The sequence below is a fragment of the Cherax quadricarinatus genome, chromosome 14, assembly GCF_038502225.1.
Source record: "Cherax quadricarinatus isolate ZL_2023a chromosome 14, ASM3850222v1, whole genome shotgun sequence".
Taxonomy (NCBI): domain Eukaryota; kingdom Metazoa; phylum Arthropoda; class Malacostraca; order Decapoda; family Parastacidae; genus Cherax; species Cherax quadricarinatus.
This window is the reverse complement of record NC_091305.1, coordinates 495,698-514,655: the sequence shown is the minus strand read 5'-3', so window position 1 is coordinate 514,655 and position 18,958 is coordinate 495,698. Positions and strand designations below refer to the sequence as shown.

The 18,958-nt window shown below is 38.4% G+C and overlaps 1 protein-coding gene across 1 annotated transcript in view; it reads right to left on the bottom strand.

Moving 5' to 3' along the window:
• Positions 1-18,958, bottom strand: part of LOC128696274 (fibroblast growth factor receptor 1) — a 223,160-nt gene that overhangs the window by 153,509 nt on the left and 50,693 nt on the right. Inside the window, exon 2 of the mRNA XM_070084760.1 lies at positions 11,028-11,238. Within this exon, the coding sequence (XP_069940861.1) occupies positions 11,028-11,073 (46 nt within the window). The 5' untranslated portion in view covers positions 11,074-11,238. The remainder of the gene's footprint in view (positions 1-11,027; positions 11,239-18,958) is intronic.

Below are 18,958 nucleotides of genomic sequence, written 5' to 3'. Positions count from 1 at the left end.
ACGGCTGAGAGGCAAGCAGGAGTTCCGGAGTGTGTACCTCGACCGAGACAGAACACAGGACGAAAGGAAGACAATGAAAGAGAGAGTTCAAAAACGAAAGGAGAAATGGGAGGAAATGAAAAAGGAGAGCAGAATAACCCAGGATCAAATGGAAGGACAAGCGCATCCCCCAGAAACACCTGCAGAAGGACTCCAGCCACGACACCCCCAAGGCAACTGAACATTCCAAACCAACCATCACACACCGATCCCTCTGTTTCCACCCCCCGCACCACAGTTACAGTATTAGAACAGAAGTTGAAGGTTTGGTACACAAATGCAGATGGATTAACGAATAAACATGAGGAATGGCAAGAAAGAATCAATGAGAAGTCCCCAGACATCATAGCAGTTACAGAAACAAAACTCATGGAGACAATAACAGATGCAATCTTCCCACCAGGATACCAGATCATGAGGAAAGATAGAAGGGGTAGGGGGGGAGGTGGGGTTGCTCTGCTCGTAAAAAACAGATGGAAATTCGAGAAAATGGAAGGAATAGATGAGACAGGAGAAAGAGACTACATAGCAGGTACACTTCAGTCTGGGGAACACAAAGTGGTCATTGCAGTGATGTATAATCCACCACAGAACTGCAGGAGGCCAAGAGAGGAATATGAAGAGAGCAACAGAGCAATGGTGGACACATTTGCTGAGGTGGCAAGAAGAGCTCACTCCAGCAGAGCAAAGTTGCTGGTTATGGGGGATTTCAACCACAGGGAGATTGACTGGGAAAACCTGGAGCCACATGGGGGTCCCGAAACATGGAGAGCCAGGATGTTGGACGTGGTGCTGGAAAACCTCATGCACCAACATGTTAAGGACACTACCAGAGTGAGAGGGGAGGATGAACCAGCAAGATTGGATCTTGTGTTCACCCTGGGCAGCTCAGACATTGAGGACATCAAGTATGAGAGTCCCCTAGGAGCTAGCGACCACGTGGTTCTGTGCTTTGAATACATAGTAGAGCTGCAAGTGGAGAGAATAACAGGAGTAGAATGGGAAAAGCCTGACTATAAAAGAGGGGACTACATAGGGTTGAAGAACTTCCTGCGGGAGGTCCAGTGGGACAGAGAACTGGCAGGAAAGCCAGTAAATGAAATGATGGAATATGTAGCAACAAAATGCAAGGAGGCAGTGGAAAGGTTCATTCCCAAGGGCAACAGTAACAACGGGAAGACCAGAACAAGCCCCTGATTTACCCGACGGTGTAAGGAGGCAAAAACAAAGTGCAATAGAGAATGGAAAAAGTACAGAAGGCAGAGAACACACGAAAATAGGGAGATCAGTCGCAGAGCCAGGAACGAGTACGCACAGGTAAGGAGGGAGGCCCAGCGACAGTATGAAAATGACATAGCATCGAGAATCAAGACTGACCCGAAACTGTTGTATAGCCACATCAGGAGGAAGACAACAGTGAAAGACCAGGTGATCAGATTAAGGACAGAAGGTGGAGAACTCACAAGAAATGATCAGGAGGTATGTGAGGAGCTGAACAGGAGATTTAAGGAAGTTTTTACAGTAGAGACAGGAAGGGCTGTGGGAAGACAGCACAGAAGGGAACATCAAGAGGGAATATACCAACAAGTGTTGGATGACATACGAACAACTGAGGAGGAGGTGAAGAAGCTCTTAAGTGACCTTGACACCTCAAAGGCGATGGGACCGGACAACATCTCCCCATGGGTCCTTAGAGAAGGAGCAGAGATGCTGTGTGTGCCTCTAACCACAATCTTCAACACATCCCTTGAAACTGGGCAACTACCTGAGAAATGGAAGACAGCTAATGTAGTCCCCATATTTAAGAAAGGAAACAGAAACGAGGCACTAAACTACAGACCTGTGTCTCTGACATGTATTGTGTGCAAAGTCATGGAGAAGATTATCAGGAGGAGAGTGGTCGAACACCTGGAAAGGAACAAGATTATAAATGAAAGCCAGCATGGGTTCATGGAAGGCAAATCTTGTATCACAAACCTCCTGGAGTTTTATGACAAGGTAACAGAAGTAAGACACGAGAGAGAGGGTTGGGTAGATTGCGTTTTCCTAGACTGCAGGAAGGCCTTTGACACAGTTCCCCACAAGAGATTAGTGCAGAAGCTGGAGGATCAGGCACACGTAAAAGGAAGGGCACTGCAATGGATAAGGGAATACCTGACAGGGAGGCAGCAACGAGTCATGGTACGTGAAGAGGTATCACAGTGGGCGCCTGTTACGAGCGGGGTCCCACAGGGGTCAGTTCTAGGACCAGTGCTATTTTTGATATATGTGAACGACATGATGGAAGGAATAGACTCTGAAGTGTCCCTGTTCGCAGATGACGTGAAGTTGATGAGAAGAATTAAATCGGACGAGGATGAGGCAGGACTGCAAAGAGACCTGGAGAGGCTGGACATGTGGTCCAGTAACTGGCTCCTCGAATTCAATCCAGCCAAATGCAAAGTCATGAAGATTGGGGAGGGGCAAAGAAGACAGCAGACAGAATATAGGCTAGGTGGACAAAGACTACAGACCTCACTCAGGGAGAAAGACCTTGGGGTGACCATAACACCGAGCACATCACCGGAGGCACACATCAACCAAATAACCGCTGCAGCATACGGGCGCCTGGCAAACCTGAGACTAGCGTTCCGATACCTTAATAAGGAATCGTTCAAGACACTGTACACTGTGTATGTTAGACCCATACTGGAGTATGCAGCACCAGTCTGGAACCCACACCTGGTCAAGCACGTCAAGAAGTTAGAGAAAGTACAAAGGTTTGCAACAAGGCTAGTCCCAGAGCTCAAGGGAATGTCGTACGAGGAAAGGTTAAGGGAAATCGGACTGACGACACTGGAGGACAGAAGGGTCAGGGGAGACATGATAACGACATACAAGATACTGCGGGGAATAGACAAGGTGGACAGAGATAGGATGTTCCAGAGAGGGGACACAGGGACAAGGGGTCACAACTGGAAGCTGAAGACTCAGACGAGTCACAGGGACGTTAGGAAGTATTTCTTCAGTCATAGAGTTGTCAGCAAGTGGAATAGCCTAGCAAGTGAAGTAGTGGAGGCAGGAACCATACATAGTTTTAAGAAGAGGTATGACAAAGCTCAGGAAGCAGAGAGAGAGAGGATCCAGTAGCGATCAGTGAAGAGGCGGGGCCAGGAGCTGAGTCTCGACCCCTGCAACCACAATTAGGTGAGTACAATTAGGTGAGTACACACACACACACACACACACACACACACACACACACACACACACACACACACACACACACACACACACACACACACACACACACACACACACACACAAAGACAGGATGTTCCAGAGATTGGACACAGTAACAAGGGGACACAGTTGGAAGCTAAAGACACAGATGAATCACAGGGATGTTAGGAAGTATTTCTTCAGCCACAGAGTAGTCAGTAAGTGGAATAGTTTGGGAAGCGATGTAGTGGAGGCAGGATCCATACATAGCTTTAAGCAGAGGTATGATAAAGCTCACGGCTCAGGGAGAGTGACCTAGTAGCGATCAGTGAAGGGGCGGGGCCAGGAGCTCGGACTCGACCCCCGCAACCTCAACTAGGTGAGTACACACAAAGGGATACACTAACAACATTTATATTAAAGTTGCTGGACAAACACTTGGGAAAAAAATATTAACACGGGTTTGGGAAAATAATATTATACGAGAATAGGTGGCAGACACCAGTTGTTGAAGAAAGGCGGGGATAATATTTCAAGAAATAAAAAGAAACAGACAGGCTTAAAAACGAAGGGTCACCGCAGTACTTTACGAAACCTTTTTCTAGAGCTAAATTCTGGAGCATAGAAATAAAATTAATAACGACGCAAATCTCTGAGCGCACTGCATGAAAGCTCCACGACAAATGCTTAAGAGAGGTTCAATTAGAGCTGTAAAGCGTTGTCCTGTCTTTCACACAGAAGGAACACAATTAGAGCAGATATCTCTATGACGGGCAGAGCAATATACTCGACCTGTGAACACAGTCAATTTATGACCCTACTAACTCTTTTACGTTTGATGCGGAGTATTAAATCATGCATATGGATACTCAAAATTCACTTAGACAACATAATTGTTTATGCACACGCATGAATGTGTACATAAACACATTAGCAGCTACGTAACTACACACACCTGTACACATACATGGGCAAACCCTCATGAAAACACAAAAAAAAAACACTAACACCGACACATGGGCGGCTAGGTTGGCATTAACTAGCACTCACTAACACAGTACATAAGAAAACATTACCAGCATTGGTTCTTCATTAAGGATCCAACAACTGCAAGGGAGCATCGTTGGAAATTACACACTCAAATGAGCCACAGATATATTAAGAAGAAATTCTTTAACATTAAATTAACAAGAAAGTGAAATGAGCTAAGTAATGACGCAGCGGAAGTTGACTCCACACAGAGGGTTTATAAATAAATGTCACGGGGCTCAATAATGTCACTTGGTAAAGAGTTAAGAGCTGGGACAGAGAGCTGTTGATGCTCACTCTGGCAGTCATAAATAGAGAATTATAAATTACTATTCTCGAGAGAAAACTGTTCGTCACTTTATTGTGACTTTTACTCTTCATAATGTTAGTCCTGATAGCTGTAGTAATGGCTCCACCCATGACCTTATCATCCATGGACAGCTTTACGTTCTTGATGGATTCCTGCAACGTCCCAGGACGATTTCTCATTATTTTCTTTTCCTCTCCAGAACTCGGTTAAATAACTACGCTTGCCCTAATCCTTTCTCAGTTGCTTAATATAATTTTTTTTCCTGAAGATTATTTGCGCCTTTCATACTATTTTCTCTATCACTTAGGTGTTAAATCACTGTCAGCGAACTAGTGTGGTGAACCATCAGTTCAGTTTCCAAACACTTTGACCAACACAACGAATAGGTCATGATGAGTTCGAATCCTGAACAGCACCAGCTATATGGTTAATTCTCCTTATTTTACTTAGCAGTAAATAAATATTTGGATATTATTAGGTTCTTGTGGGGTATATCTTCTATCACATGTGGCTGAGAGATCATAAAAGAACCTTGATATTAGTTCCCATTACCTATGGTTAAATTGCAAATAATGATGTAATTTACTTTTGTGATTAGTATTTCCATATTATAAGTATATTGCTAAGCTCATACTTAATAAAGATATAACATGTCTCGGGATTTAATTACACATATTATTAAGATATTACTATGATCTTACTTTAAATTGAAAAGAGGTAAGATAGCATTACTCTGACACCAACTATCTGAAAAGTTGTTTTGAATCTATTTTAATTAAAAATGTTGCAAGTACATACAATTTTTTTTTTTTGATAACCAGTACGGGTTTCATAAGCCCGCTGTTAATAATTTACTTTCATGCCTCATTCATGCTTGATCATCACTGCTTCAAGATTACAATGATTCCTTTACAGAAGTTTTTAACTTTTCACAAGCAGATGATAGGGTGTAGCACAAACTTTACTCTTCAAGATACCATTCTTCAACTTTCTACCTTTTCTCTGTAGAGCAACCTTGATCTTCCTCTCTGATAGGTCAGTCTCCGTTAATGCAATATGTATAAAGTTGAGCTGCCTCTCCCTGTCTTAGCTGGGGTGTTCCTCGATTTTATTTTCTTTCTTAATCATTTATTATTCTTTAGAGACATTTGAACCAAAGTTCAGTGAGGAATGTGGGATCTCCTTGACAACACAGGTTTACCAGGTTTCTGTGAGAGCTGATGGACTCCTATTCACATTTATGCCTATAATTCTTATTACAACGCTTCCAAATATTTCAGTTATGGCCCCTCTCCTGCTGTCTTCATAGAATATTGCCGCTTTCAGTCCATTTATCTTATGTTAAATCTTAATTCTATTTCTTCTGAAGCATAGCTTTCGCAGTTTTTATTTCAATAATCTTATTAATAATCTTCGATCAATATCCCAGGTATTATAATCTTTTCTGATTTCTCAAAAAGACCGCAAAAAACTTAAATAATCTTTTCGGATTCAGAAGATATCTGAATGCATGTAAGTTACTAACGTGTATTATTTTTCATTTTAAATATTTTTAGTATTAACAATTATGCATAAAAAACACTGTATAGTTCTTTTCCAATCTTATAAACAAACGTATAAGGCACTTTAAATCTACAGAAGTTTCTTTATCTCAAGAGCTGCTCTCACATCTGGAGAAATCGACTCTGCCCCATCGTCTTAGTATTCTCTATAAATTTCAGATGAAAGCCATTCTTATCTTCACTCCAGTTCATATCACATATATCTTAAATCATTAGCCTCCCTCTATAAAATAGTTTCAAGCCTCTATTACCACATCCCTCTACTAATGCATCACTTTACTATCATGACTTTGGTTCACATACATAATGAGGTGATAAATACACTTGAGGCTATTTTTTTTTTTTTTTACACAAGGTTTGACAAGGTTAGGTTAAGGATCCCTAGCTTTATTGACAACTAAGGTGTCTTTTGCTAACCTTAGAATACACTGCCTTGCTTTCTATATCTTTTCTACAGCTATTCTAAAGCCCTTCTGCAGGAATTCCACAGTTATTTCAAACTTATTCTACAGTTATTCTGTTAATCCAGCAGCAATGTCTTCAGTGATACCGTTGATCGGTCCTTCAAGGGGAGTCAGTTACCATCTGAACAATAGCCACCCTTCCTTAGTTTATTTCACTAGCTAAACATTAATAAATATTGCGAAAATATTATTTCATTATCAATACATAAAAACTGCATATAAAATTGTGTTACCATTAATAATTAAGCTTAGCAAATTATATCAACATTATACAAGTTTAATAAACACAGGTAAAATATTTTGTATGAAGTAAGAAATTTCATTGAATAACGGTCAGACTTGTCTTTTCTCTGACCTGTTCCATAGAAAAGTTTAGTAAAACAATAATATTAAAACATACAATCAAGCCCCACACAATGCACTCGTTTTAAAATTATATTAATTCATATACAAAGCACACGCGCTCCGGCGCTTTATCAAACTGTTTCCATAAAGTTCTGAACAAGGACGGCAGCGTCAGCAGATAGGACATTAATGTTCCTGTATGCCACATTGTTTTTAAGTGTCAGTCTCTGCTTCTGAGTGACAGTTACTATACTGCTTCTGAGTGCCAGTCACCGCTGTTGAGTATCAGTCACACTATTCTATTGTGTCACTAAAACCATCACTACCACACGAGCAGGTGCGCTATCAGCCTCGGTGTTTGGGGAAGGCTCATGTTTTATGAAGCTGACGAGAGGGAGAACTCATACCTGCCACGATAACATATCACCTGACTGATGCTTCTTGTATATTACGCCAGCGTGTCGGCCCAGCCTATGTATCTGCACATTTTATCCCCGCCTGTAATTCAGGTCCATTTCTTTCGTCCGTAAATCATGCCCTGATGGCCGTGCCCGTAATCAACTCCACACATTCACTGTGATTGTTGTGGGCTTTTTATGAGTTGAGGGAAAAAGAGAATATTTTGTCAAATAGACATCTGATTTACAGCATTCGTTGAAAAATGGTTGCTTATTTGAAAAATGCATTTCGTTCTGAGAACATATTGGTTTGCCTCATCATATCTACAGCACAAGGCTTTATATAAGGATTCATTTGTTGGATAGCTTTTTTTTATATAAATAGTGGGTGTCTGTCTATGTTCCTTTCTCATTCGGTCTCATTTTTTATACAACAGTCTCAAACATAAATACAAAACGTTTGACAAAAAATTAAGCGAAATAAGAGAAGAAAAGGATATTGGAGAAATCACAATTAACGACCTCAAAAGTACCAAACAATTTCTACCTGTGAGTAACAAAGCCAACAAAATGAAAGGTATCTATAGAATTCCAATACAAAATACCAGAAATAATATTGACTATTTATAATGCACCTGATGCATTTCTTGAACAGTCTGCCAAGTAGTCACGGAAGCTAACACCTTGAGTAGCATCAAAAATCCAAGCTGGACAAATATGCAAGTGATGGATTTAAGAAGAACCTGCCTATCATGTTCTTGTAAGTTTCCAGGGATGGTTGTGGTGGGTGTAGTGAAGCTGAATTCCACAGAGTAATGTGCAGTTCGCCTGGCAGTGTGTTGCCGAGATAAGAAGTTTTGGTAATGGATGTAGATTTGATCAGCTTCATTCAGTACTTGTGCACTGTGGAATGACCTAGAGGGGTGTTGGTGGATAAAGGTGTATATTACATTATTAGGAAAGCATCAGCTTAGTTTCCATGCACCATGATTAGGTCGACGCTGAATTTAGGTAGGAATATTCTCTAGGACCCTGCGGTGAGGCTATGGACTATCCAGGGTATTGCAGAAGTCAATGTAGTACTTATAGTAGTTTAAATAATAGTAACATTAGACAGCATTAATATATGTAGTAGTAGTGGCTGTAGTATCGGCAGCATTGGTAATGGTAAGTCTGACCACTTTCATTTTTACCTAATAAATATCTATACAAATCTTTCAGTACAGCATGGTATTAGTTTTAATTAATGGAATGGAAGGCAGTAGAGTCATCTGCTAAAATATCCTGATTTTACCTATCAAGTCAGGAAATAGCCACAGGGGAACCAGCATATTAATCAAATCCGTAAAGTCTTACATTCTTTCCCTCGTACTCCCAGGCATAAATTTACTCTCATATGCTTTATGTACTACCATGTATTTTCAAGTAGTCACGTATACTCACTTATATTGTATTGTTTAATTGTCCGAGCAGTTGAGGCATAAATACACTAAAAATATCAACATTTACACTTTTTTATAAGATGCTCCACATTTTAGCTGTCCTGTTTTCTCTTACCTTATTTGTTTCATCTTTTAAAAGTCGATGATGCAAACTTTCACGGTTACTCATCACGTTTTCGGATTATTTTTTATATTCTCAGTCACGCGATAAGCTAAATGTTTCTCCTCCTTTGTATTTTAATATTCCTTTTCTGTTGTCCCCTATTATTATTGCAATAAAGGACACAGATTTACACTGATCTGGGTATTATGTAGCAATTGCCGTTCAGCTAAAAATCCATAATTATTTCGTTTATGCAATAAATATGAAATTAATAAATGATAGGTTAAGAGCGGATTATACAGTGAATTATTTAGTAAATTATAGAGTGCACATTGTACAATATATTAGCAGCGGGATGTTCCACACAACATATGACCACACGCTGCATATCACACTAATTTATGAAAGAAACTCTTTATTCGATTGTGCTATTCTTGGTACCATCAGTAGGTACTCGTATAAGGGTGTTGTATACAATTTTACCACTTTGAAAGGAAATTAAAATCCAAACATTTTCATGATCTCTCTCACATTTTCCAAGAATACTTTCACAATTCCTTGAAATGCTGCATTAATAAAAGTTTTTTGCAATGTGTCCTTTTTAAACTCGTCTGCTACTCTGTACTTCACCAACGTATATTCAGAATACGTTGTATAGCCCACACGGATTTAGCGTTTTACCTACTCGTCTTGTACAGTATATAAGACGTAACTTTAGTGAGTGGGGTGTGTTGCACGGGGCACAAGGTGTGCTGGGAGGGAAGGGAGGTGTCCTGCGTATGGAGATGTGCTGCTTGGGGTGGGAGGAATTTTGTTGGGTGGGAGGGGTTTGGGTGTTCTACGTTGGAAGGATGTGGCGGTGCTGGGAGGGATGAGAGCTGCACCGAAAGAGGTGTTGCTTAGCAAGGGAGGTGTGAGGTGCATGGAGGGAAGAGAGTGACTATGGCCTGGAAGTGGGGGTGACGCTGGAAAGGGAAGCTGGGAGCTTGGAGCTGAGAGTCCTAACTCACATCTCCCCACAACAATATATAACGGCTACATTACCGTAAGAAAAACATAAATAACATATATACACTGGGTAATTTCCTGAAACATTTAGTTTATGCGATTACAAAGTACGTTTATGTATCGCGTAATTTCCTGTAATATTCATAATATATTTCACTGCTATGTATGACAAGTAAATTTATGTATGAGAAATATTTAGTGCAGCAAGCCCAGGCAATTTCCTATCTGGTAAGAGGCATCCGACGCCACACAGTGTGACTGGAAAAAGGATCCCCAGTGTAAACTTTCTAAGCTGAGGCCAGAAGTCTGGACTTTTCGGGGACGTATTAAAATGTTTATGGTAGGGAAGATAAGGCAAACAGTGAGTTGGGCGGGAGAGTTCTTGGGCGGACGGGCTGACAGATGGGTGGGCGAGCGTTTGGGTGGGCGGGTTGATGGGAAGATGGAAGAGTGGACAGTTAGGCAGGCGGGTGAAAGCTTTGTCAATAAGCCCCAAAACCCTCCAATCCTCTGTGGACATTAAACAACCCATTTTGCTTTACCTTATTCGCCCTCTTATTTCCCATCCCTTTAAGTCTCTTGAACCTGGTCAAAGAAGAAGAGGGAAAGAATATCGCACCTCAATTTCAGGAGATGCATTTAGCTTTTAAGTAAAGAGAAGAAAAAAAGGCCTTTTCTTTTCGAGTGAAAGACGGCAAAGAGAGAGTGTGTTTACCTCCTCAACTTGTAGTCCAGGTATTGGCCACGTCACATATTTTCTCCCGAAATGCTCATTTACCTCCGATAAACATGGCTGGGAGAATATTCCTCGAGGAAAGGTTCAGAAACGTTCTCCAGTGACCATCCATATTGGAGAAAGGTTTAGGAGCAGCTCCTTCCTGGGCCAGGAGCACTACCCATTTGTAACAGGAGCAGGGTCTGGAGCACCAGCTTCCATCTGCACCAGTACCCACCTGCATCATCACTCGCTAGTACCAGGAGCTACAACCACAACTACTCACTTGCATCAAGAGCTCCACTTAGGGCTACCCGCCTATAACAAGAACTCTACTTTCGGCCAACCACCTACACCAGGAACTTTAGCCTTAGTCACCTAGAAAGCAGCTGCGGCAGTAACATTACTCACCTGTGAACTGTAGGAGGAGGGCGTGCAGCAGCAAGGAGCCTCGCATACTGGAAGCTCTGCTGCTTAACACCCGCTGACCTGCTTCTGTTGCTGTTCCTATTGTAGTTGTTGTTGTTGCTGCTGCTGCTGCTACGGTTGCTTACTCTGCCTCTGCTCCTTCGGTTGTTGTTGTTGTTGATACTGCTGCTCCTTCACTGGACTAGGCTGCCACCTGGAAATTGGAAGTTCCCATTAAAGTGACTTGAAATAATTACCCAATACTCTCACCAATACTTTGGCAATCAGTTTCTGGAAGTAGTGTAAATTTCAAGTTTTATTCTATTTCCCAAGTGGGTTCTCTTCACTTCAGAGCCTACTAAGCAAACTTTCTTCACTAATGTCGTAAAACATTAACTTTAATTTAATCTGCTGTAGTCTAATTATTTTATTAAACTATTAAAAATATTTTTCTTCATTTAAGGTACCAAGACATGGCAGCTAATCTCGCAGTCAGGCTCTGTAATATTATACTGTGGTATGTTCACAGCAGTAATGTTACTCGTTTGTAATTTATATCCTTCCTGGTTGGAGAAGCAGCAATTCCTTTTAGCACAATCGTTATAGGTTATAATCTTGCGAAGACTAATGTATTGCTTAAGTTTAGCGAGGATATAACTTTAATTAAGGAACATAACAAATGCTTTCCCCGAAATCCCGTGTAAACTTCATCTACAATTTTGAAGATTCTAGGAAGACTCCTATAAAAAAAATGATTATCTTAGCTAAAAAATATAACTAATCAGCCATCTGTAGATCGAGTCAGATGATATCGGGTCAGGACCGGGTAGACAGACAAACAAGGACCAGTCACTTGCGTTCTGAGGAATGCTTATTATTGCTTAAAGTTTCCTGAACGATTTCGTCGCATAATTTTAAACCTGAGTTTACGTGTAATGGTGATAAACTTATAATAGAGATTATGTGTAACACCGATAACATTATACTTGAATATGTGTTATAGTGATGACCTAATATTCGAGTTTACGTGGGTTATTCATAACCCCTTCATAATACCTTCGATTGATCTTTTCATAATTAATATTTTGAATAATGTTGTTCATTGCCTCTCCTTCATATTTTTTAGGCCCAGTCACAATTTATGGCATCGCTTCCGACATCTCCAGTGGACACTGACAACAAACAAGCCGATGATTGCGGCTCAAAGGGATCGTGGATCTCCAGCCACGATATGATGCTCCTCACGTCGAGGTCGTCCCAGGATTGACGTAAATCTCCTGGATCAACGTGTTGTTCTGATGAGCTGCTGCGATGCCAGGCAGTTCCTTCCTGGTATCACATCCTCAGGCAGTCTAGGAGAGCATGAATCCATCTGGTGAGATTGCTTTCCATAGTGCCTCTGGCTCTGGCGCAGAAATTATAATGCCTATGTATAGTTAAGTCCTTTGGCATTTTCTTTGCTTAAAATAAGGAGGAAAAATATTTGCTCTTTTAAATTTTTACGCTGTATAATCCCAATGGGTTTAGCGGTTTCATGAATAATAAGCACCATGGAGATGCAAATCTTGTGCATTCGTCGGGCAGCATTTTGCTTGGTAGTTATTTGTCTTTGTTGCACGTACTGATTTGCAGATTTTCCATAATACATCACTTTTCTGATGAAGCGAAATCGAACGCAACTATCGTTGGTTTATCCTCATATATGAAAAAGGAGCATCAGCCTCACATGTTTAATATACAGCATCCCGAATTTCGAGGTGCGGATATTTACATATGCCATTTTCTATATTTTTTTCCTTAGCCGTTTTAGTTTGAGTGACGAATGAGGATTGTACGACTTGTCCATATGTAGGAGCGTTACTCATGAATATCTTGTACATCATGCATAGACTATATATATATATATATATATATATATATATATATATATATATATATATATATATATATATATATATATATATATATATATATATATATATATATATATATATGTATATATATGTATATATATATATATATATATATATATATATATATATATATATATATATATATATATATATATATATATATATATATATATATATATATATATATATATATATATATATATATATATATATATATATATATATATGAGGCGTATAAGGGGTCAGAAGGTATAATACTGACAATATGGATGAAAGAACAAAGGTTCATAATCTCAAGTCATTTTTACGGGGTTACGTCTCGGTCTTGGGAATATTGGCCACGAAAATGAAATTTTTCTGTTCTAAATTGGGTGAAAGAACCTAATTCCTATTCTTCAACAGATACCCACGAATGTATCGCACCAGGAAGCCAGAGGATGTTTAATGACTGATACCCAGCATCGATACGATAGCTGTTGCTTAATCATTCAGAGGGTCCTCATTTAACAAAGCACTGTGTCAGGAGGTTCTTCCTAAATCACCACCACCTTCATCAAACAAATGTGCATGATAAAGAAATACAGAAATACATACGGTTCTTTATTATTAATATTATTAAAGACAAGGTATTGGTTTCTAGGTATGTTTACGATTAGTAGTCCGTTTTCTGAAAGAAGCTCCAAATTATTTGGTATATGAATTATGGTTTGTTATTCTGCAATAGATTTTAGAAAAAAAAATAAGCAAACCTTGAATTTTTATAACAGGTGAAGCCCACGCCGGATTTTTGTAATGGTGAGTTTTCTAAACTATAATCTTCTGTCCATGTACAAAATTGCAGTTTTACATTATTTTAGGAAAGGTTTACAGTAGTATAATTTTTTACAACTACTGCGCAGTTTATTTTCAGAAAGAGAGAGAGAAAAAAAAGTCATTGCAAGGAAAAAAGAATTACAGAGTTTTACTTTGAGCTGAAAACTGATAATTATTGTTTGAATAACTAAAGATATTCTGAACTGGTTAGTGTGAGCTGGATTAGTGAGAGTGATCCGAATTTGTGAGAGTGATCTTAATTAGTTTTGTCGAATGAGATAGTTTGCTCATTGACGTCGAAATAAATGATTTGAGAAGCTTACGCAAGTGTGAGAGATAGAGAGACCTATATTTGGACTGCTTCGCCCTAGGGCAAAGCCTATCTTATTTTCCAGCATTTCCTGTTGTCAATACACGTCGTGTGTATCTCTCACCCAGAGAATAAAAAAAAGGTAAAAGTGACTTGAAATCTCCAGAGAAGAAGAAATATGAGTTAAGATAGAATAGAAAAATCCTTCGAGAAGAGCTGAGTAAACGCAGAAAGATTAAGGTGTTGTGAGAAAGGAAATACAGAAAATGAATAAAAGAAAAATGCCGAGAGAGAAGATTGATAAAAGAAAGATGAATAAAGATATATGCTATAAAGCTGCTGGCGATAAAACAGGAAATATCAAAATGCTGAGAGAAAATATGGATAAAGACAGGAAATCTATGGAAGTTGAGAGAAAGGGAATAAAAACAGGAAATGAAAAGATGCTGAGAGAGAGGGTAGAAGAAGAAAGGAAAGATATAAAAGGTGAGAGAAAGGATGGCCAAAGACATGAAGGAAAAAGATGTTGATAAAAAGGATGGATAAAAACAGACAAAGATGCTAAAAGACGGATACAGAAAGAAAAAGAAATAAGAGAAAAAATGGATAAAGTGAGAAAGATACTGACAGAGAGAGAAAGAGAGAGAGAGAGAATAAGTAAACACAGAAATATAATAGAGACATAAATAAGTTTTAAGAAGTTTTAAATTAAGACATTTAAATTTTTCGTATAATACCTTCCTTTAAATCAGTTATCAACTGGACTTCCTGATTTTTAAGGGCATGAGGAAACTGAAAACATAATCTTGTTCAATGATGTATTATTCATCAAACCTTCAGAAAATGAAGAAAAATATCGACATGTAAGAATTGCTAATGTCATTTTTGCACGATAGCAAGTATTGTACGATAGTCTGCATAGAATTATACGAAAGCCTGTAAAGTATGTACAATAGCTCGTAAATTATTTTATGATATCCTTTAAAACATTATAAGATGGCTCATAAAGTAGTGCTCGATAGCCAGTACAATATTATACGATAGCTTGTAAAATATTGTACTGCTCGACAGCCAGTAAATTACTGCATGATAACTCGTACAGTATTGCAGAGCAGCCTTTAAAATTAAATAATATATTTTCCCATTGCGATGATATGGGCCACATAATAAAACTGTTCATTTTTTTTGGATTACCATTTCGGAATGTAGTAATAGTAAGTCAAGAAACGAAATATCATTAAATATTGCTAGGCTGACACTAGCTTCAATCTACATTGTTTTCCATAGCATGGCATGTTCTTTTAATTTTTACTTCACAGCCAAAATTAACAACCTACATTAACTCGAGGCCAAACATAACTTTCATTTAAACTTTATAGTAACTAAAATTCTCTCGTAGCTATGAATGAAACATTTTGGTTTCGGTTAATAAACCTCTTCCCTAAATATATATTATATTTTAAGTGCCAAGATTATCAGCATGATGTAACTCTTAATCAAATAAACTGGGCTAAAGTGCTATTGACGCCAGAACCACTTTATTCAGTTTAAAAATATATTGTTAGGTAAAAGGACACAAGTTCAGCTAATGTGATATTTTATTGTGGTAACATTTCCCTTTCCAGGGGCTGTGTCAAGGCTTTACACAGCTCCTTGGGAGCGAAACGTTGCCACAATAAAATGTCACATTAGTTGCACTTGTGTCCTTTTACTTAACATATTTTCGGTAATTCTACCAATATTATAAAAATATACTGTATAAAAAATACTGACAAGATTCGATGTATCCTTCCTGGGTACGTTCAGTACTATAACCAATATAAATCAGTTTCCCATGACTGGAACACATGCCCTCCCTTCAAGCTTCTGTTACACCTACAGTTGTAGCTAAGTTATTGTTATATCTACCCAAAGTGTAATTTATAACCCAAATATAATTCCTGCTTCAGCACAGCCGTAAAAAACGTTTCGTGCCAAGTTTTGCATTAATAAGTTTTGTCATTGATATTCAGTTCGTTATTTTTTCACAATTTCGTTATTTTTTTTCATTTTAACCTGCCATCCCTCACAGAATGGGCATGTTACTTATTCTTTCTATGTCTCTCTGTCTATCTACCCACAAATATTTTCACTGCTCGACTACCCTAAGCCTCCCACTCCCCATCTATGCCATCCTTCTTACTGCCTTAAAAATCAAATTCTAAGTAAAGTAGCTATTCAGACTTCTCATGTACTTCAGTATAAAAATTTTAATAAGTTATTATTGCTACCGTCCACCGTTTCCATCGTAAATGTAACAAATTAGTTAAATATTGATTTTATAATATTTTCATTACTTTTACTCTTCTTGGTTAAATAACATGTTTATTCAACTTTACTTAACATTATTTATTAACATGCCTTTTTAGCTATACATATTTTTTTTCTCTTATTTGTTAATTAACGTGTCTGTTAATTTTTCTTTACGATATTCGATAATTAAACTGATAGTTAAACTGATAATTAAACTGATAATTAAACTCATAATCTAGTTAAGTGATTCTGTTGGCTATTAACTATAATCCTCATTAATTATCAGGTTTTTAACTAGTATGTTCATTAATTCTCATAAAACACATTAATTATGTTATGTTAATCTATAATTATGTTATGTTAAACTATTAATACCGGTTTCAATATTTTTTATTTCACTTGACAGTTTAGCATCATAATAACATTTATCGTTACCATTATATTTTCATAATATTAAGAAGACTTAGGTAAATGGAAGCATGTACAACGTTCTGAAAACTTAATTTTTGTTAAGCCTCAGCCTTGACAAAGATCCTGGCGGCTAGTGAAACATTTCCTTAAAAATATAATATTCAAACTTTGGTATGTGTTCATTTACTTAATTTATTGAAGGTGCTTTTATAGCTTTCCACTTTCACTAAGAAGACTAACGATGTTTTTACACTGTGTACAGTGATCCAAAACTTGTTTTATTTCGCCCTTTGTATTTTCCATTAATCAATCCTATAATTATATTCTTTGGGAAACGCTAGAGCCATAAATGTCATGGTAATTATATTTGATTCGAGGAAAGGGAGAGTAGCTCTAATTCCTTGGGTGAAGATTCATTCACCAGTATCAAGGTACAACTCTCGAAAACCAGTCATTTCTGACGTATCGTAGCATTTATGTGAATCAGCATTAACATAAGCGGGATAAGTGTTGCAGCACGTGGGCGCTGCTCTCACTGAGCTAAATGCGAAATCCTAAAATATGTGTCGTAGGAACCCCGTGAAGAAGAGCCGTCGCAAGTGAGAAAAATAACAGGAATTTTATAAAAAAAAAATATACAAAGGAAAAACAAAGCTGATATCCACAGCGTTACACCCAGAACAATAGAAAAAAATCTACTCCAATAAGAGGATTAAAACAACAATGGAATTATGATATACAAGCATCCACACAAAAAAAATGGAAGAGAATGTAATTGTTAGCCACATACTGGCATTTTCCGGATTTATTGTTCCTTTCAGTTTGTGAAAATATAGTCGTCGTACAAGGTAACCCTCGGAAAAGGATCAGAACGCATTCTTTTTGAGTAAAAAAAGTGGTTTGGGAAGTCGACGTTATCTCGAGGTCAAAAATATTCATAAAATGAAATTAATATAATACATTTTTCCCAGTGTGGAATGACTAGAAGTCACCAGCAAGTCCCATGAAGTTTACATCACACTAAGAGTTGTTTCTGTTTCTAGATAATATCAATGTTGTATGACAGTAGCAAATGTGCTTGTGGCAGTAGTCAGTACGCCAGTTTGTGACACTAGGCAGTATGTCATTATTTCTGGCAGTGGTCATTATGTTAGCGGTGTGTGGCACTGGCCGAGGATGAATAGCGTTGGAGGCGCTGGCTAATATGCCGGATGTTTATGGCACTAGATACAAAAGTTAAAAATAGTGAATAGTGAGTTAGAGGGTGATCACACTGTATAATGTATGTGGCTGGATACAGTGGGTTATGTAATTAGTTGGAGGCAATGAATCAGTTCAGTTGCCGATATTCCTAAATATCGTTTCACTGGCTGTAAGTTACAGCTAATATGTCAACCATCAGATGCACTGTATAACATGTCAGTGGTTGATATCGCTACATAATGTGTCAGTGGTTGGTATCGCTACATAATGTGTCAGTGGTTGGTATCGCTACATAATGTGTCAGTGGTTGATATCGCTACATAATGTGTCAGTGGTTGGTATCGCTACATAATGTGTCAGTGGTTGATATCGCTACATAATGTGTCAGTGGTTGATATCGCTACATAATGTGTCAGTGGTTGATATCGCTACATAATGTGTCAGTGGTTGATATCGCTACATAATGTGTCAGTGGTTGGTATCGCTACATAATGTGTCAGTGGTTGATATCGCTACATAATGTGTCAGTGGTTGATATCGCTACATAATGTGTCAGTGGTTGATATCGCTACATAATGTGTCAGTGGTTGGTATCGCTACATAATGTGTCAGTGGTTGATATCGCTACATAATGTGTCAGTGGTTGGTATCGCTACATAATGTGTCAGTGGTTGATATCGCTACATAATGTGTCAGTGGTTGGTATCGCTACATAATGTGTCAGTGGTTGATATCGCTACATAATGTGTCAGTGGTTGATATCGCTACATAATGTGTCAGTGGTTGATATCGCTACATAATGTGTCAGTGGTTGATATCGCTACATAATGTGTCAGTGGTTGGTATCGCTACATAATGTGTCAGTGGTTGGTATCGCTACATAATGTGTCAGTGGTTGATATCGCTACATAATGTGTCAGTGGTTGGTATCGCTACATAATGGGTCAGTGGTTGGTATCGCTACATAATGGGTCAGTGGTTGGTATCGCTAC